Here is a 17,419-nt window from a genome sequence, read left to right on the forward strand (position 1 = left end):
AATGCTACACTTTCTGGTAATTTTATAGGCCTCCTCTTTGGATTTAATACTATCCCTAGTTCCACGAGCAACAATTGAACCCTTGTTCTTGACTCTTATTTGTACAACTCAGAAATGAAGTTATTGTAATGCATGTATATGTTCTTTAAATTTTAATCATTACCAAATCAAACTGAAAATGTTCCAGCAAATTTCCCTAATTCACATCTCATATCCTCAGTTTACTTTGTTCTGATCAGTCTGCATTATTGAAACTTAAAGGTCCAAAGCATTAACTTGCTCGTATCTTTGGCTTGAGTCTGACTTACAGCCTTGTAAAGAATCGCTATATTGTAAAGAATCGCCTCCATTTGGGGATGGTTTGCCTCTGTTTCACTTTGATTTTTTTTCAATGGAAATAAGACTCAATCCCCTTCCAAATCGATGGAGCCAAACATTAAAATGGTGGCATAAACGATGTTGCTTATATTGTTAATTGATGTAAATCAATGTCACATCGAAACTACAGCTGTAAGTGAAATGAACCCTTGTAGTATTGCTTCAAGTAAATGCAAACTCAAATGAGAATTTGAGAGTTTTGTACAATTTTGGTAAAAATGTCATAAATGACAACGAATGTGAAAATGCCATAAATGTGAGTCTAATGTGCTAACAAACAGACAACTACTGGGACACTCCATTTTTCCCCATGTTTACTCATTAGGTGAACATCCTCATTTTCACATGCATTGTCTCCCTGATACCTGTACCATTAACACCCATCTGATTCCTTACAATGACTTTTTTTCAATCTTGTACCTTCTACACCTATACTCTGGTATAGCCATACTTTTTGATTGTTGGCTCTCTAAGTGCTGACGTGCCTGTCAAGGTGTATTCCTGTTGCCCATACCATTAGTCTTATTTGTTCTATTTTAGCCCTGATGTATCTCCTGTGAATTTGGCCTTATCCCATAATGACTCATAGCCACGTCACATTTAGTCTTTCATAATACACATAAAAAACAAATAAAACTGCACATATTAGAATCTGAAACAACAGAAATACGAGAAGAACTCAGTGAGGCAACATCTGTGGAAAGTGAAACTAGTTAGTGTTTAATATGAGTAACATCTCCTCAGAACTGTAGGCAGAGTGGAGGGTTTATAATTTAGGCCTGTGGGGAAGAAGGAGGTGTATGACAACAACCTGTAAAGAGCAAGGTTTAGGAACATAGCTGATAAGGTGCGCGAGAACTGTCAATGAGCAAGGTGTTTTAAAAAGATAAGAAAGGAACTAAGCATGATATGAGAAATAATGAAAAGTTGGAGAATTCAATGTTCATTCCAGTGGGCTGCAAAGTACCCAGACAGAAAGTGATACTTTTTTCATATTTTCATTTGATCTCACTAGAGGAAACTGAAGATAAATAGATGTGCATGTGAGTGAGAATTAAAGTGACCAACTAGGAACGCTTCAGTTAAGTAGGCAATGTTTTAACCAGCATTTTTGCCTCATTAAAAAAATAGAACCAATTCAGTAAAGTTTAAAGAGACATTTTCACCTCCTGGTGTTCTTGTTCATAGTTCTGACAATCTGATTTTTTGGATGTAAAATGCCCAAGGTTTGTGATGTTTGGAACTGGTGGTGTACAAATCTTTTGCTGAGACATGAACATTTAAAAGACCACCATGAGTCAATATTTACCTGATTGAAACTGCTGAATAATTATTGCCAAAGATTGAGCGATAGCAAAACGTGTAATAAAACAAATTATATACATAGTCTGTTATCTGTCAATCTTGTGAATCTTTCACAGCATTGTATGTTGAAAGACTATTTCTGTTGGCATCTTGCTAAACCCGAATAAAGGACAATATGCCAGTAAAGAAAATATACAGCTGTGTGAATAACATTAATTTCCAAAAATCATTTTAATTTGAAATTTTCCTCTGCTGTTGTCTGAAATGTCAGAGCCCACTATTTTAAGCAGAGGAGAAAAAAAATTCAATTCCATATTCCACGTACTTTTCCTTTTGAAATATTTAGTACAGAGTAGAATCAGCAGGCGAAGTGTTGGTTGCAGTGTAAAGAAATACTCCCCTGGATTAACTCTGGGTCTCAATTACTGTCATACAGGAAATATCATTTAATATTAGGTTGGATTAATATCACTCATTATTTTAATACATGTCCAAAATGGCTTGCCAAATTTAAGGATGTTTGTCCTCAAAATTGGGCTTCCTGAATATTAGTGTCCTGTGGCACGAGAATCATTTTGGCTCACGGCTCAATTTAACATCAGAGTTTTCAAGCCTATGGCTTCTACATCTGTAATAGTCAGTGTGTGTGTGTGATTGTGTATTGTTGCATTTTCTTACCATTCTTTTTCCTGGTAGAACATGGAGGTCCCTGCAGTTAGTAGACAGCATGCAACACTGCTTTTCAACACAGCCCTGGAACAAGGAAAATGGGATCTTTGCCGACATATGATCCGTTTCTTGAAAGCCATTGGAGCAGGCGAATTAGAAACTCCACCACCCACTCCTACCACTCAGGCATGTATGAAAATAGCTTATTCTTGTGGATCAAATCATGTTGCTGCATTAAGAAGTGATTATAAGTCTGTGTTGTCAGCAAAACTGCAAAATGCTACCAAATTTTCTCTTTCATTAGCACAGTTGTTCCACACTATCCTATCTTGATTCCGTAACATTCACTGGCCTTTCACAAAACCCTGGAATACCTGGAGAGCAAAGCTGCATACATCAGGATGCTCTTTATTGACAACAGTTTGGCTTTCAACACTATTATCCCATCAAAACTAATCAGCAAACTCCAAGACCTGCACCTCAATCCCCCCTTGTGCAATTGAATCCTTGGTTTCCTCACCTCCAGACCACAGATTGGCAAAAACCTCCATAATCTGCATCAGCACTTGAGCCCCACAGGAATGCATACTTAGCACCCTGAGCAGGGTGACTGTGTGGCTAGGTACAACAACACCATACACAAGTTTGACAATTATACCACCATAGTGGGCTGTATAAAAGGGGAAAATGAGTCAGATATAGGAGAGTGATTGAAAACTTGGCTGACTGGTGTACTAACAACAACCTCCCATTCAATTTCACCAAGACGAAGAAACTGATTGTAGACTTTAAGAATGGAAAACCAGAAATGTATGATCCAGTATGATTGAGGGATCTGAAGTGGAGAGGATGAGCAACTTTAAATTCATGGGGGTCACAATCTCAGAGGATCTGTCCTGGACCCATCTATTAATGCCATGGTGAAGAAAGCATGACAGCACTACTTCCTCAGGAGTTTACAAAGGTGTGGTACGTCATTGTAAACCTTGGCAAACTTCTACAGATGTGGAGTGGAAGGATTGCTGACTGGCTGCATCATAGCCTTGTATGGGGGCAGCTGAGTTAAAAAATCCTGAAAAAGATAATGGACTCAGCCCAGTATATCACAGGGAAAACACTCCCCAGAGACAGCAGCAATTATCAAGGATCCACTCCACCCAGGTCACGCTACTACCATCATGAAGGTAGTATAGGTGCCACAGGATCTGAACCACTAGGTTCAGGAACAGTTGCTATCACTCAACTCATAAACAAAAGAGTCAATTGGAGAAACACATAATTACTATTGTATATTTATACATCTGCATTTGCACAGTCAGTTTGTTTACAGTTCTTTCTTGAGAACAGATAATTGCAATTACCGGTAAATAGAAATTCTGCATGGCCCACATAAAAAGAATGTCAGGATTGTATATGTTGTCATGCATGTATTCTGACTATAAACCTCAACCTTGAACTTGTAACAGATGACTTGGATGGAAAATGTAGTTTTAAGATCCGTCCTAATGCTAGTCTAGACCAACCATTCTCAACAGGGTCCACAGCACATTTAAGTGGGTCCATGGACTGCAATCATAATTTTTTTTAAATTTAGTCAGTAGGAGAAAAGTATGGAAGAAACTTACTAAACTTTACTGCTTCACAGGGAAGGGGGCCCATAAACTTTGAGCAGAATCCAAAGGGGGCCATAGCCAAAGAAATGTTGAGAGTGGCTGGTCTAGATAAATTTTATGCTTGTTCTTATGTGATGTAAGGGATAAGAATAAAACTTTAAAGTTTTTGATGTTGATGTATTTATTGCTTTTTTGTTTCATCACAGGAACCTAGCTCTGCTGGCGGTTTTGAGTTCTTTAAACATAGGAGCATTAGTTTTTCGCAGTCAACAGAAGGACTCGGTACTGGTAAATTTAATCTGCAGAAGACTTTAAGTATGCCATCAGGGCCTTCAGCCAAAAGGTAACCAGATTTTTGTTGTGTGCACATTGCATGCGTCAAGTTCATTCGAGGTTATTCATTAAACGTAAATTATATTGACCTGTAAAATACAAAGAAAGATTTAACGATTCATTAAAATTGTCAGTCACCACAAGAGTTAAGTGCAGAGGTTTAATTCCAAAATAAACAACCCATCTCCCTGTAATCCTTATTGAACCAAGAAGTATTGAAAGATTAGTTTGGGTATTACAGGATCCTTTATCCGGACATCTAAAATCCGGAAAGCTCCAAAATCCGGTAAATGGGGAGAGAGGCGGCCGGCGCTTGGGGGAAGTGGCCGAGGGACGGGCGCTTGAGGGAGGCGGCCGGCGCTTGGGGGAAGTGGCCAAGGGACGGGCGCTTGAGGGAGGTGGCTGGCGCTTGGAGGAGACTGACGGGTGGCCAAGGGACCGCGGTTGGGGGAGACGGCCAGGCGACTGGAAGGGGGTGGGAGTGGATACGGCAGCACAATTGGGTGGGCGTTCTGAAATCCAGAAAAATCCGAAATTTGGAACACGCTGTCCCACAAGGGTTCTGGATAAAGGATCGTGTACCTGTACTTAACAACGGTCCTCTAGTCAATTATGAAATGTAGTTACGGATTTGCAGCAGAAGTTTAAAATATGCTACTTTTCATTATGTAAATAGTTTTCCTCGTGGGAAACAATTGGCTGTGCAAAATTGTAATCTAATGATCTAGGTTAGATTTCAATGTAACATTGTTGCATTGAAGTATGCGAGTCTGCATCAGACTCTTAAGTTTTGCATAATTTTCTAGCAATTATTTTTATAACTTGGTGTTTTAAAAACAGTTCATTTTTCTGGCCTAAACTGCATTTAAGTTGTTTTCAAGAATTGCTGTGTAAACAATTGTACACATAAAATTTCTTCCTCCCACTTCATATCTAGCACATTAAAACAAACAAGAATAGAAAATGCTGAAAATTCTTAACCAGTTAGACAGCATCTGCGTAGAAAGAAACAGGTGCTACCAGACCTTTTCTTTCTTTTTCAATATTTGTATTAACATCAAAATTTCACATCTAAAAAAATACAGAGTACATATGGATATATGTTAAAATTCAAAAAGATACATCACACTTAAATTGTATCATTTCATCCAAGGTACTCCACATTTTAATCAAACAGATTATATTGTATTGTTAGTAAGAAAAGGAAAATCTAAGCCCACTACGAAGAAAAGAAAGAAGACAGAATTCTGATCAGAGTGATAAATTACCTCATTAGTCAACATTTCTACCTTCATAACAAAGATTCAAAAAGGGTACCCACAAAGTTTGAAAATTTAAATTCAAATTGGAAATTGAGCACAGGCCTATTGAGTACAGTAGAATCCCCATTATCTGGCACCTACGGGGATCGCGGATGTCGGATATGCTAATTTATCCAGCTTTTTTGATCATAAAATTGTCAGGCGTAGGAAGATTAGTCAGAATCTTTTACCCAGGATAAGAATGTCACATACTAGAGAGCATGCGAACAAAGTGAGAGGGGTGGGAGCAATAGTCGATGCTTGGGATAGGCTGCAAGGGGAAGTAGTGGGAGCAGATAGAATGGTAGCTTTCAAGAGGCTTCTAGATAGACACATGAATAGAGTGGTGTATACCATGTGCAAACAGCAGTGTTTTAGTTTAATGTGGGATTGTGTTCGGCACAGACATTGGGGCAAAGGACTCGTTCCTATGCTGTGCTGTACTAGGTTCTATTTCATAGTTACAGGTTTGCCAGTATTTGTTCTATGTCAATGAACTAACCTAAAATTCCTCCTGCCGTTAATTGCTGAAAACAGTTGCAGGAATGTGATTTATGTGTATAATAATTCCAAGTATAAAGTGTGAGATGGATAACTGTTTATTTTGTATTTGTTTTTTTAGGTGGAGTAAAGATGCTGATTGTGTTGAGAATATGTACATAGATGAGATGCTTTGGCGTCATGCACGGAGACTCTTGGAGGAGATGAGGTTAAAAGATCTGAGCAGTTTTACTGCACAGCTGGGTTTTGAGCTCATTGCCTGGCTCTGCAAAGAAAGGTCTCGCACTGCACGAGTTGAGGACTTTGTAAAGGCTTTAAAAAGACTCCATAAAGATTTTCTTTGGCCATTTCCTGTTATTCCTTCCTGTTCACCATTCAAAAATGGTAAATACAAAACAGGTAATGTGATTATTATTTCAGTCCCTAAAACATAGTATTGCATTTAAAAGATGCTTGCTATTTCATGCATGAATAAATCACCAAATATTCAATCTTCTGCATCCAGTGCTCCAATTGTGGCCTCCTCGGGGAGACTGGATGCAGACTGGAAGATCATTTCATTGAGCACCTTCGCTCTGTCCACTGCAATAATGGGGGCCTCCCAGTGGCCAACCATTTCATTTCCACGACTCATTCCCACACCAACATGGCTGTCCATGGCCTCATGGCCAAACTGAGGCTATCCAAATATTGGAGGAACAACACCTAATATTCCATCTGGGTACTCTCCAACCAGATGGCATTAACGTCGACTTCTCCAGTTTCCATTAGCTCCCTCCCCTGCCTTTCTCTTTTTACCTATCCCCCCTGCCCTATCTTTTACGCCCAGCCTTTTAATTCAGGCACCTACCTGCTTTTTATTCATATGTTGAAGAAGGGCTCAGGCCCGAAATGTTGGTTATATATACCTCGTAAGGCACTGAAAGACCTGTTGAGTTCTTCCAGCATTTCTGATTTGTTACTATAATACAGAATCTGCATACTTTCTCCCCACAATTCTTTTTCTTAGTGATTTCTCATAATCTTTGTAGATTTTGTAGTAAAGCTTCTAGAAACCTACTTTATCTACATTGGTGCAAAATAAGCTGTCCTTTGCCTCTTGTCTTAGCTTTCTGTCTTCTCACCTGGAAGGAATGACTCCTGCAGGGATGAAGTATCATGAGTGTCTGCAGCCTCTAGGTCGTTCCCCCTGCAGATGGCAAATGAACCAGAGGGTGTGCTGTCAAATCAGGAAAGGTCTGGTCAGAGCTGTGGACTTGTCCATACGCTGAATCCAATGACTCCCTCAGTGCAACTTAATATCTTTTGGCTGATTTAGTTTGAGGTATCAGTGACCTTTGACCTCCTATGTATTTCTAAGAGTTGGAACTACATATAACAAGCACCTCAAGATACTGAATTTTTTTTAAATTTAGACATGCAGCACAGTAATAGGCCCTTCTGGCCCACAACCCCATGCTACCCAATTGCAGACAATTAAGCTATAAGCCGGTACAATTTTGGAGGGTGGGAGGAAACTGGAGTATGCAGAGGAAACCTACGCAGACACTGGGAGAATGTACAAACACCATATAGACAGTGCCGGATTCAAACCCCGGACACTGGCGCATTGTGCTAACCACACCACCCACGTATATTGCAGCCTTTCAGAATTTTCCAAAGCCAGCGGAAGAAGAAGAAACTCATCAGCATCCTTGCCCAGATAATCATCGCTTACTTCAAGGCTATAATTACTCCCATCAAGCTTGGAGGAGCAGGTCATATTGTTCATTTGCCAGAAATCAATGGCAGAACTGTCATTGGGAGACGTTGTTAAGCACTAAAGGTTCAGTTTTCCAAAGCCTCTGCAAAATGCTTGTGATCCCTGGCCCATAACCACTCAAAGTGGAGAAGGAGCATTTGAGCAAGTACCAAGAACCTCGAAACGATGTGCTGGGAACACACAGAAGCCTAGCGTGCACACTACCATCTCACAGAGTTCCCACTCCTCCATCCCTTTGGACATCTTCTGTCTGTTTCCACATTGGCTTCATCAATAGTGAGACATCCTCTTTCCAAACTGATCCCTGGAGAGCAAGGGAATTAAACATTACATTATCTGCTCCATCCTCAGCATTCATTGGAATGACTTCATCACCAACATCGAAATACTCGAGCTGGCAGAGTCCACAAGCATCGAATCCATGCTGCTGAAGACCCAACTGTGCCGGGTGGGTCGCGTCTCCAGAATGGAGGACCATCACCTTCCCAAGATCGTGTTCTATGGCGAGCTCTCCACTGGCCACCGCGACAGAGGTGCACTAAAGAAGAGGTACAAGGACTGCTTAAAGAAATCTCTTGGTGCCTGCCACATTGACCACCGCCAGTGGGCTGATATCGCCTCCAACCGTGCATCTTGGCGCCTCACAGTTCGGCGGGCAGCAACCTCCTTTGAAGAAGACCGCAGAGCCCACCTCACTGACAAAAGACAAAGGAGGAAAAACCCAACACCCAACCCCATCCAACCAATTTTCCTTTGCAACTGCTGCAACCGTGCCTGCCTGTCCCGCATCGGACTTGTCAGTCACCAACGAGCCTGCAGCAGACCTGGACATACCCCTCCATAAATCTTCGTCCGCGAAGCCAAGCCAAAGGAAGGAATGACAGGTGGCAAAGGCAGCTAGTGTTCAACGCTGGAATTAAATATTTTTGAAGTATTTTAAAAGTGGAATTAAAAGATTTGTAAGATATTGGAATGGTTCCATCTTGAAAGCTAAACTGACTAAGTTTGCTGAAGTAAAACATGAAAGTCTGCAGATACTGTGATTGAAGTAAAAACACAATGCTGGAGAAACTCAGCAAATCAAACAGTGCCGTTTATGGAATAAAGATACATAACCAAGGTATGACGAAGGGCTCAAGCCTGAAACGTTGGTTATGTATCTTTATCTTTGCTCCTTAAATAACACTGTTTGAACTAAGTTCATCCAGCATTGAGCTTGTACTTGTATCAACTCTGTTGTTGTCCAAGAAGGGTAAGTCACTTAAAGATGAATTTACAATAAAGTAATTTGGAAGGTTTGATGAGCGCAGTTATCTATTCTTGTGGACTATATTAATATTGGCAGGGAAAATGGCCTTTAAAAGTTTAAAATTTCAATTAAAATCCAGGTGATTCACTAATGTTCTCTCTGGCCTGAAATCCTTGTGATTACCCACTATATCATTGATCTCAATCCAGCAACCATTGAGGGGAAAGTGAAGCTAACTGGATTGTTTTTGCAGTGCTAGTACACATCATTTGATGCTAAATCACTCCTTGAACATCCTTAGTTGGAACAAATGTCATATTTCACATCCTAAAACTGCAGCCTAACATTGTGGAAAATCAGAAGGTGCTAGAAATTGGAGATAAAAATACAAAATGCTGGAAATGGTAGATCCAATGAAAGAATGTTAATGCTATTTCTATCTCCCCTCAGATGCAGCATGGCCTGCTGAGTATTTCAGGCATTTGTGCATTTATTTCAAGCTATCAATGTGGCCTAGTTCTCAAATTGTTTTTAAATATTCTAAGTTTGCTGTAGGTTTTTCACACATTGCATATAATTGTCATCTATGAGACCACATTTATCATTGGTCTAAGCTTTCTCCAAGATGGTGATGGACATTGTACATGAATCATTGCATCTTTCTGTGCTTGACGGACCTTCCACAGTAGTCATCAAGTCAGAGCACAGAAACAGACCTTGGCCCACTGAGTCCGTTCCAAACATTGAGCACTCACATTTATGCTAATTTTGCCATAGTCGATTGGTCCCCACATTCCATTAACACCCCCAGACCAACCACCTACCTATATTCTAGGGGCAATTTTCCTACCATCTTTGGGATGTGGATTACAATGGAGCACCAAAAAGGAAGCCACACAGTCGCAAAGAGAACATGCCAACTCAATTTCAACGGCACCAGAGGTTAGGGTCGAGCCTGTGTCTCTTGAGCTTTAAAGGAGCAGGCTTAACCAGCTACGTCACTGCTGCCTGAAGTATTGGGTACAAATGTTCACTTAGGAGTGGGGATTTTTTTGTTAAAATGTGGAGTTTGTATTTGGAACATATAGCTATTGATTTTAAATAAATTATATGTACAGAGTTGGCATGCAGAACAGTTCATTTTAAATACCCGAAAGAACATTTTTTAAAGGCTCCGTGGGGTGGGGTTGAGGGGTTGGGATGAGATAGTCTAATAGGGTGGGGTGACGGGGGGGTGGAGTTTATTGTTGTAGGTTGTGTTTTTTTTTGTGAAGTTTTATAAAATCTTTAAATAAAGTTTTCAAAAAAAAAGGGAATGGCAATATATATCCAAGTCTGGGCATTATACTTCACAAATGGCTGGTAAAAATTACAGTAAAAATCCAGATGCCGGAAATCAGACCACCTTACAATCCTGACTTCTCAAACTTTTTTAATTTAGTGGGCTTTGTGTGCATGCATAAGCGCTACAGATTAACAGAAGTTGCGGAACTGGACGAATAAATATTCATTTGGTTTTGTGTACTTTGTATTTTATATGAAAAAATGTTTTGTTAATAAACTATCAAACTTTATCTGTTCATCTCTTTATTCTCCTTAAATTTGAATTTAAAAGTACTGCCTGAGAATCAAGAAAATCCAGACCGACCCAATCCTCTATCAGTCAGGATTTTAGGACTTTTACTGTACATACCTACATCAGGATCTATTCCTATAATAACCATTGGTGAGAACATATTGTACAAAGAAAGACACCTAAACTTCTCTTTGTGCATTTAAAGATTATTCTTTTATCTTAATGGACTTGCAAAAACTGTAGCTATCAGGATAATGTGCTTTCAATCTTGGAGATTCATAAGTGTAAATTATTAGTAATTGTAAGATTGTTGTTTGTTATTCTGAATTGGTGAAAGAAAAAACATTTTTATTGACTTATTTCATATTATTTCAAAATGAACATGAATAATATTTGTTTTAATTTTCTGCAGTTGGAGAGCAGTTTCTTAAGTCGCAGTCAACTGAGACATTTGCAAGCAGTGAGTTGGAGAGCAGAGTCATAAATGCACATGGTAGTCACATCTGCCTTGGCCTGAATGCTGCACACAGTGAGATGGATTCTGGGTCATTACAGGGACCGCAGACACAGGATGCAATTTTGTCACCTTTACTTTCTAAAGGTAAGTATTTGTTTTGTTCCCACTATAAAATTGTTAATTAAGTACATGGAATAATGCCCACAAAATATGAATGAATCCTGATGTCCAGACATAGTTTGTTCCACTAAGTGACTTACTAATAAAAGCAGAATAGAAACCAAAATCAGTGGCAAATTAAAGGGCACAAATTATTGGCCCAAAATAAAGTCAGTTTGACAAACCAGTGATAATATGGGAGAGGACTAAACTTTGTTCTCCTGGGCAGGAACTTTTACACAGGTAAATATTATAAGCTTGTACAAAAGCAGAGAAATTAGCCTTTCAGCCCTTTGAGTTCTTGCCGGATCTCTGAAAGAAAAACTGCAGTGACCCATTGTTGGCTGTAAAGGAGAACAATCTGTCCTTCACACAAAAACATATATCATTTTGCACTTTCCTGCAGTAAATTTCATTGCTAAATAAGCAACAAGAAGAAGAGTAAGACAAATAACAAAAGCACTGTTAAAATAATGTATATAAATACGTTTTAAAGTTAATAGTTGGATTATATTTATATATAAATAGATCAGACAGGATTTGTTAAAAATAGAAGAACGGCAAATAATGTGTGTAAATTTATTAATGTGATTCATATGGCACAAACAAACAAAACACCAACTGTGGCCATGATCCCACTGCTGAAGTGAAGACTCTCTGAGGGGTGGAAACGTCTCTCAGCAAGAAGAAGAACTTCTAGAGTCCAGCTAACATCCCGGTCGGGGGAAGTGGAGAAGCTGCTACCGGCGCCCCGACAACCAACTGCCTTGCCTCGGCAGATGGGACCAGTTCAGGCGTTGATAAGTATAATTGGGAAGGGCTTGCATATTGTAGTTTGATATCAGCTTTAGAATTTGTAATAAAGATTTGTATAAACTGAAGTGCTCTTGGCGTGTGTGTCACTTGAGAGAAATGTCAGGCATAAGTTGCATATTTTGTGACTTGTAGCAAGGCCACTTTTAGGCTCAAGGCAGAACACAACTCTGAAGTTCTGCGGGTGCAGCTGGGAGAGGGGAAAAGAGAAAGGCAAAATATTAAAAGGATACAGATAGCAAATTAAACTGAGGGGAAGAGGGAGCAATTTAGAGAAATAACTTGGGAAGATGGGGAAACGAGAAATGGGAACAAGAACTATGGAAGAAATGGATAGAGAGAGAAACAAGGAAGGTTCCCAGTGGAGTTCATCAAACTGGAACTATATGGTTATATGGTTAATCTCCAAAAATTGTTACCACTTGACTATCCATTGAACTATGTGACCTCTCCCTCCCTTCCTCTGCACATACCTAGATCACTCATTGGTACTATTATAAGCACATTTTAGGTCAGTTGTTGATGGCATTCAGTTCGATTTGCCTCCCTTCTCAACCTCCCTAAAAAATGTGCCTTGTTTTTTCCAATCTGCTAATCTAACAGCCTCCTGGGTCATAATTGGTCCCAATTCAACATCAAATAAAGGGGAACATAACATTCCACTTTCAGCAGTACCAGGACACAAATATTAATCCAGATTACTCGTCTCCCCAGCATTTTAGTTTACTCCAAACTGATTTTCCCAACTCATTATTCCCACCTTAACCAAAACTGAACGCAACAAGCTGTCTCATGTCACCCACCTCTGCTTCAACCCCATCCTTTCTTCTTCTGAAACCTCCTTGGAAGTCATTGTCACCTTTAGGTTCAATTACTTTTCCAACTAGCTAGCCTTCCTCCACACCTTAAATTTTCTCTCCATCCAAGGTTGTGCCTCTATCTTTTTTCAACTCGTCTCGAAGATTCCCTCGACTCTTTCATCAGGTTGCATATGTCTCTCTTTGGCTTGGCTTCGCAGATGAAGACTTAAGGAGGGGTAAATGTCCACATCAGCTGCAGGTTCGTTTGTGGCTGACAAGTCCAATGCGGGACAGGCAGACACGGTTGCAGGGGAAAATTTGTTGGCTGGGGTTGGGTGTTGGGTTTTTCCTCCTTTGTCTTTTGTCAGTGAGGTGGGCTCTGCGGTCTTCTTCACAGGAGGTTGCTGCCCGCCGAACTGTGCGGCACCAAGATGCACGGTTTGAGGCGATATCAGCCCACTGGCGATGGTCAATGTGGCAGGCACCAAGAGATTTCTTTAGGTAGTCCTTGTACCTCTTCTTTGGTGCACCTCTGTCACGGTGGCCAGTGGAGACCTTGCCATATAACACGATCTTGTGAAGGCGATGGTCCTCCATTCTGGAGACGTGACCTACCCAGCACAGTTGAATCTTCAGCAGCGTGGATTCGATGCTGTCGCCCTCTGCCATCTCGAGTACTTCGATGTTAGGGATGAAGTCGCTCCAATAAATGTTGAGGATGGAGCGGAGACAACGCTGGTGGAAGCGTTCTAGGAGCCGTAGGTGATGCCGGTAGAGGACCCATGATTCGGAGCCGAACAGGAGTGTGGGTATGACAACGGCTCTGTATACGCTTATCTTTGTGAGGTTTTTCAGTTGGTTGTTTTTCCAGACTCTTTTGTGTAGTCTTCCAAAGGCGCTATTTGCCTTGGCGAGTCTGTTGTCTATCTCGTTGTCGATCCTTGCATCCGATGAAATGGTGCAGCCGAGATAGGTAAACTGGTTGACCGTTTTGAGTTTTGTGTGCCCGATGGAGATGTAGTCAGTTGATAATAATAAACTTCAACTTGTCATGTTATCCAATGTTTCAGCCAGTCCTCGTACTTTTACCTTCTTGAATCTGCATCTATTCTTTCCTCCAACCGAAACAACTTGCATGTAAATCATTCTCCCTATTTCTCTGACTCTATCCTCTTGACGATTGTACCCACCCATCCATATTTTTGGTCACCAGTTTGGTATGTGGAATTTTCTTCCACCTTCTTAAAACCTACCTCTCTGCCCAAGCTATTAAATGGTTGCTTCATTCTGGATTTTTTTCTTGCACCTTTATGAAGTAATTACTGTGCATATGTATGAATTATTAACATTGCATACATGCAAGTATCTGCTATTATGTGCCCCTAGTTAATTTTCATTGGAGTGGGACTTTAAGAAAACAAATCAAGCTGCAAGCCCGGCAAACTTTGGAGACTGACTGTGGGCTGACAGGCTGGGACAGCGTGTACTCAATTCGCTACTTCTGAAGCGAGAGGAAGTGTCCCTGGAACACAAGTGCAGAGACCATGTGACCAACATATTTAAAGAAACAGATCGTGGGCCATTTTAAGGGAGCAGGCAGCTCTTTTGGCTTCGTGGCCAAAGGAAAGGAAAGGTCACTTCTAAAGGGAAATCGTTTAAACTCCATTGTGACGGTAATTTCTGGAAGCTTTGTGAACGCCACTTGCTTCATTTCCCCTACGTCAAGAAGAGAGGAGTTTTGACTACCATTCGTCTGAAAGGACATTTCTCAGGAAGCAGTTTAACAAGGATTTTGTGAATTTGCCACAGTCTGTCACCCTGGGCTCTCCTACCTCATTCATAAACATTTCTTTGCATCAATTTAAGAGACTTCATGACAATACTGGATTTCGGAGATTGAACTTGAACTGACATTCCAGAATTGAGCCTAAGCTGTAATGGCTTGGGGTATCTGCACAGAGTTTGGGATTAGATAAGTTAAATAAGGTCTTAAATTATTGATAATTAACAATTAAAATATTGACTAATTTCTATTGCTGCCGTCTGAGTACGTAACACTGCCTAAAAATTTTCTTTCATTGTTGATTGGCAAAAAAAAATCTGTGTTGCCACAGGCTTGCTACTGATTTTTGGGGGAGGAATTTAGATTATGCATAGAGAGTGACCACATGGACCAATTCATATATTGGCATCTTAACAATTCAATTACAATTCATTGGATATTCAGAGTAAACTCTTTGATTTGTACTTAGTGTGGGGTTTATCAGTGATTTGCTTTGCCCTCAGACAGCTCCAAGAAAAGTGCAGAGAACAAAACAAAGGACTCTACATCACCTTTGTTGACCTCACCAAAGCCTTCGACACCGTGAGCAGGAAAGGGCTTTGGCAAATACTAGAGCGCATCGGATGCCCCCCAAAGTTCCTCAACATGGTTATCCAACTGCACGAAAACCAACAAGGTCGGGTCAGATACAGCAATGAGCTCTCTGAACCCTTCTCCATTAACAATGGCGTGAAGCAAGGCTGTGTTCTCGCACCAACCCTCTTTTCAATCTTCTTCAGCATGATGCTGAACCAAGCCATGAAAGACCTCAACAATGAAGATGCTGTTTACATCCGGTACCACACGGATGGCAGTCTCTTCAATCTGAGGCGCCTGCAAGCTCACACCAAGACACAAGAGCGACTTGTCCGTGAACTACTCTTTGCAGACGATGCCGCTTTAGTTGCCCATTCAGAGCCAGCTCTTCAGCGCTTGACGTCCTGTTTTGCGGAAACTGCCAAAATGTTTGGCCTGGAAGTCAGCCTGAAGAAAACTGAGGTCCTCCATCAGCCAGCTCCCCACCATGACTACCAGCCCCCCCACATCTCCATTGGGCACACAAAACTCAAAACGGTCAACCAGTTTCCCTATCTCGGCTGCACCATTTCATCAGATGCAAGGATCGACAACGAGATAGACAACAGACTTGCCAAGGCAAATAGCGCCTTTGGAAGACTACACAAAAGAGTCTGGAAAAACAACCAACTGAAAAACCTCACAAAGATAAGCGTATACAGAGCCGTTGTCATACCCACACTCCTGTTCGGCTCCGAATCATGGGTCCTCTACCGGCGTCACCTACGGCTCCTAGAACGCTTCCACCAGCGTTGTCTCCGCTCCATCCTCAACATTCATTGGAGCGCTTTCATCCCTAACGTCGAAATACTCGAGATGGCAGAGGTCGACAGCATCGAGTCCATGCTGCTGAAGATCCAGCTGCGCTGGGTGGGTCACGTCTCCAGAATGGAGGACCATCGCCTTCCCAAGATCATGTTATATGGCGAGCTCTCCACTGGCCACCGTGACAGAGGTGCACCAAAGAAAAGGTACAAGGACTGCCTAAAGAAATCTCTTGGTGCCTGCCACATTGACCTCCGCCAGTGGGCTGATATCGCCTCAAACCGTGCATCGTGGCGCCTCACAGTTCGGCGGGCAGCAACCTCCTGTGAAGAAGACAGCAGAGCCCACCTCACTGACAAAAGGCAAAGGAGGAAAAACCCAACACCCAACCCCAACCCACCAATTTTCCCCTGCAACCGCTGCAACCGTGTCTGCCTGTCCCGCATCAGACTTGTCAGCCACAAACGAGCCTGCAGCTGACGTGGACATTTACCCCCTCCATAAATCTTCGTCCGCGAAGCCAAGCCAAAGAAGAAAAAGAAAGAAGAAAAGAAGCATGGATCTATTTTTTTTCCATTCTCTGTTGTCCACATTCCAAATTTCCCTCAATCTGGCCTGCAGTCTTCTTGAGAAATGTTTTATCCCACGTCATCCCTCTCTCATGTATATTTCAGCACTATTTATTGTAATTTGCAAGTGTCGCATAGAAATTAATCTTGAAACGTTTCTGGGAAGTTTTAAACTTTTTTAATGCTCTTATATTTTGATATCTTTTTAGGTGATGAATGCAGTATTGGGTCAGCCACTGATCTCACAGAAACCAGTTCAATGGTGGATGGTGATTGGACAATGGTCGATGAAAACTTTTCTACACTCAGTCTCACACAGTCTGAACTAGAGTATATATCAATGGAGCTGGCCAATAAAGGCCCTTGTAAGTCACAAGTTCAGTTAAGGTAAACAAACTATTAACCTTGTTTTCTGACTGAGTCGAAAACCTGATTGCGCCCAAAGCATTTAAAACTTTTGAATGCAAGACTCAATTTTGCTCTGTCAGTCCCAACATACTCAGAGTTAAGTGATGTCAAAGAGTCAACTGTTCATTCCTGGTTAAAAACTAGAATGGTATGCAAGAGGGGACAGGGTGGAGATGAGCCTTAAAGCAAAAATTAAAAATGACACAGTGACATATTTAATGCTGTGCTTTCGCAGCTCAGGAACTTAGGTTGATCCTGTATCAGATGATCTCTGTGAGGAGTTTGCACATTTATTGTGATCTTTGAATTGTTTATTGTCATGTGTACCGAGAAACAGAAAAATGGTTTTGCGTGTGTCCTGGG

At 41.1% G+C, this 17,419-nt stretch overlaps 1 protein-coding gene across 8 annotated transcripts in view; it reads left to right on the forward strand.

Moving 5' to 3' along the window:
• Positions 1–17,419, forward strand: part of ric1 (RIC1 homolog, RAB6A GEF complex partner 1) — a 197,324-nt gene that overhangs the window by 171,660 nt on the left and 8,245 nt on the right. For 6 of the 8 annotated variants that reach the window (XM_069920737.1, XM_069920754.1, XM_069920771.1 and 3 more), the window contains 5 exons: positions 2,380–2,538; positions 4,172–4,308; positions 6,222–6,499; positions 11,100–11,288; positions 16,858–17,035. In XM_069920737.1, coding sequence (XP_069776838.1) covers positions 2,380–2,538; positions 4,172–4,308; positions 6,222–6,499; positions 11,100–11,288; positions 16,858–17,035 — 941 coding nt within the window. The remainder of the gene's footprint in view (positions 1–2,379; positions 2,539–4,171; positions 4,309–6,221; positions 6,500–11,099; positions 11,289–16,857; positions 17,036–17,419) is intronic. The other 2 variants (XM_069920745.1, XM_069920799.1) reach the window with 2 other exon arrangements.

Source organism: Narcine bancroftii, chromosome 1 (assembly GCF_036971445.1).
Source record: "Narcine bancroftii isolate sNarBan1 chromosome 1, sNarBan1.hap1, whole genome shotgun sequence".
Taxonomy (NCBI): domain Eukaryota; kingdom Metazoa; phylum Chordata; class Chondrichthyes; order Torpediniformes; family Narcinidae; genus Narcine; species Narcine bancroftii.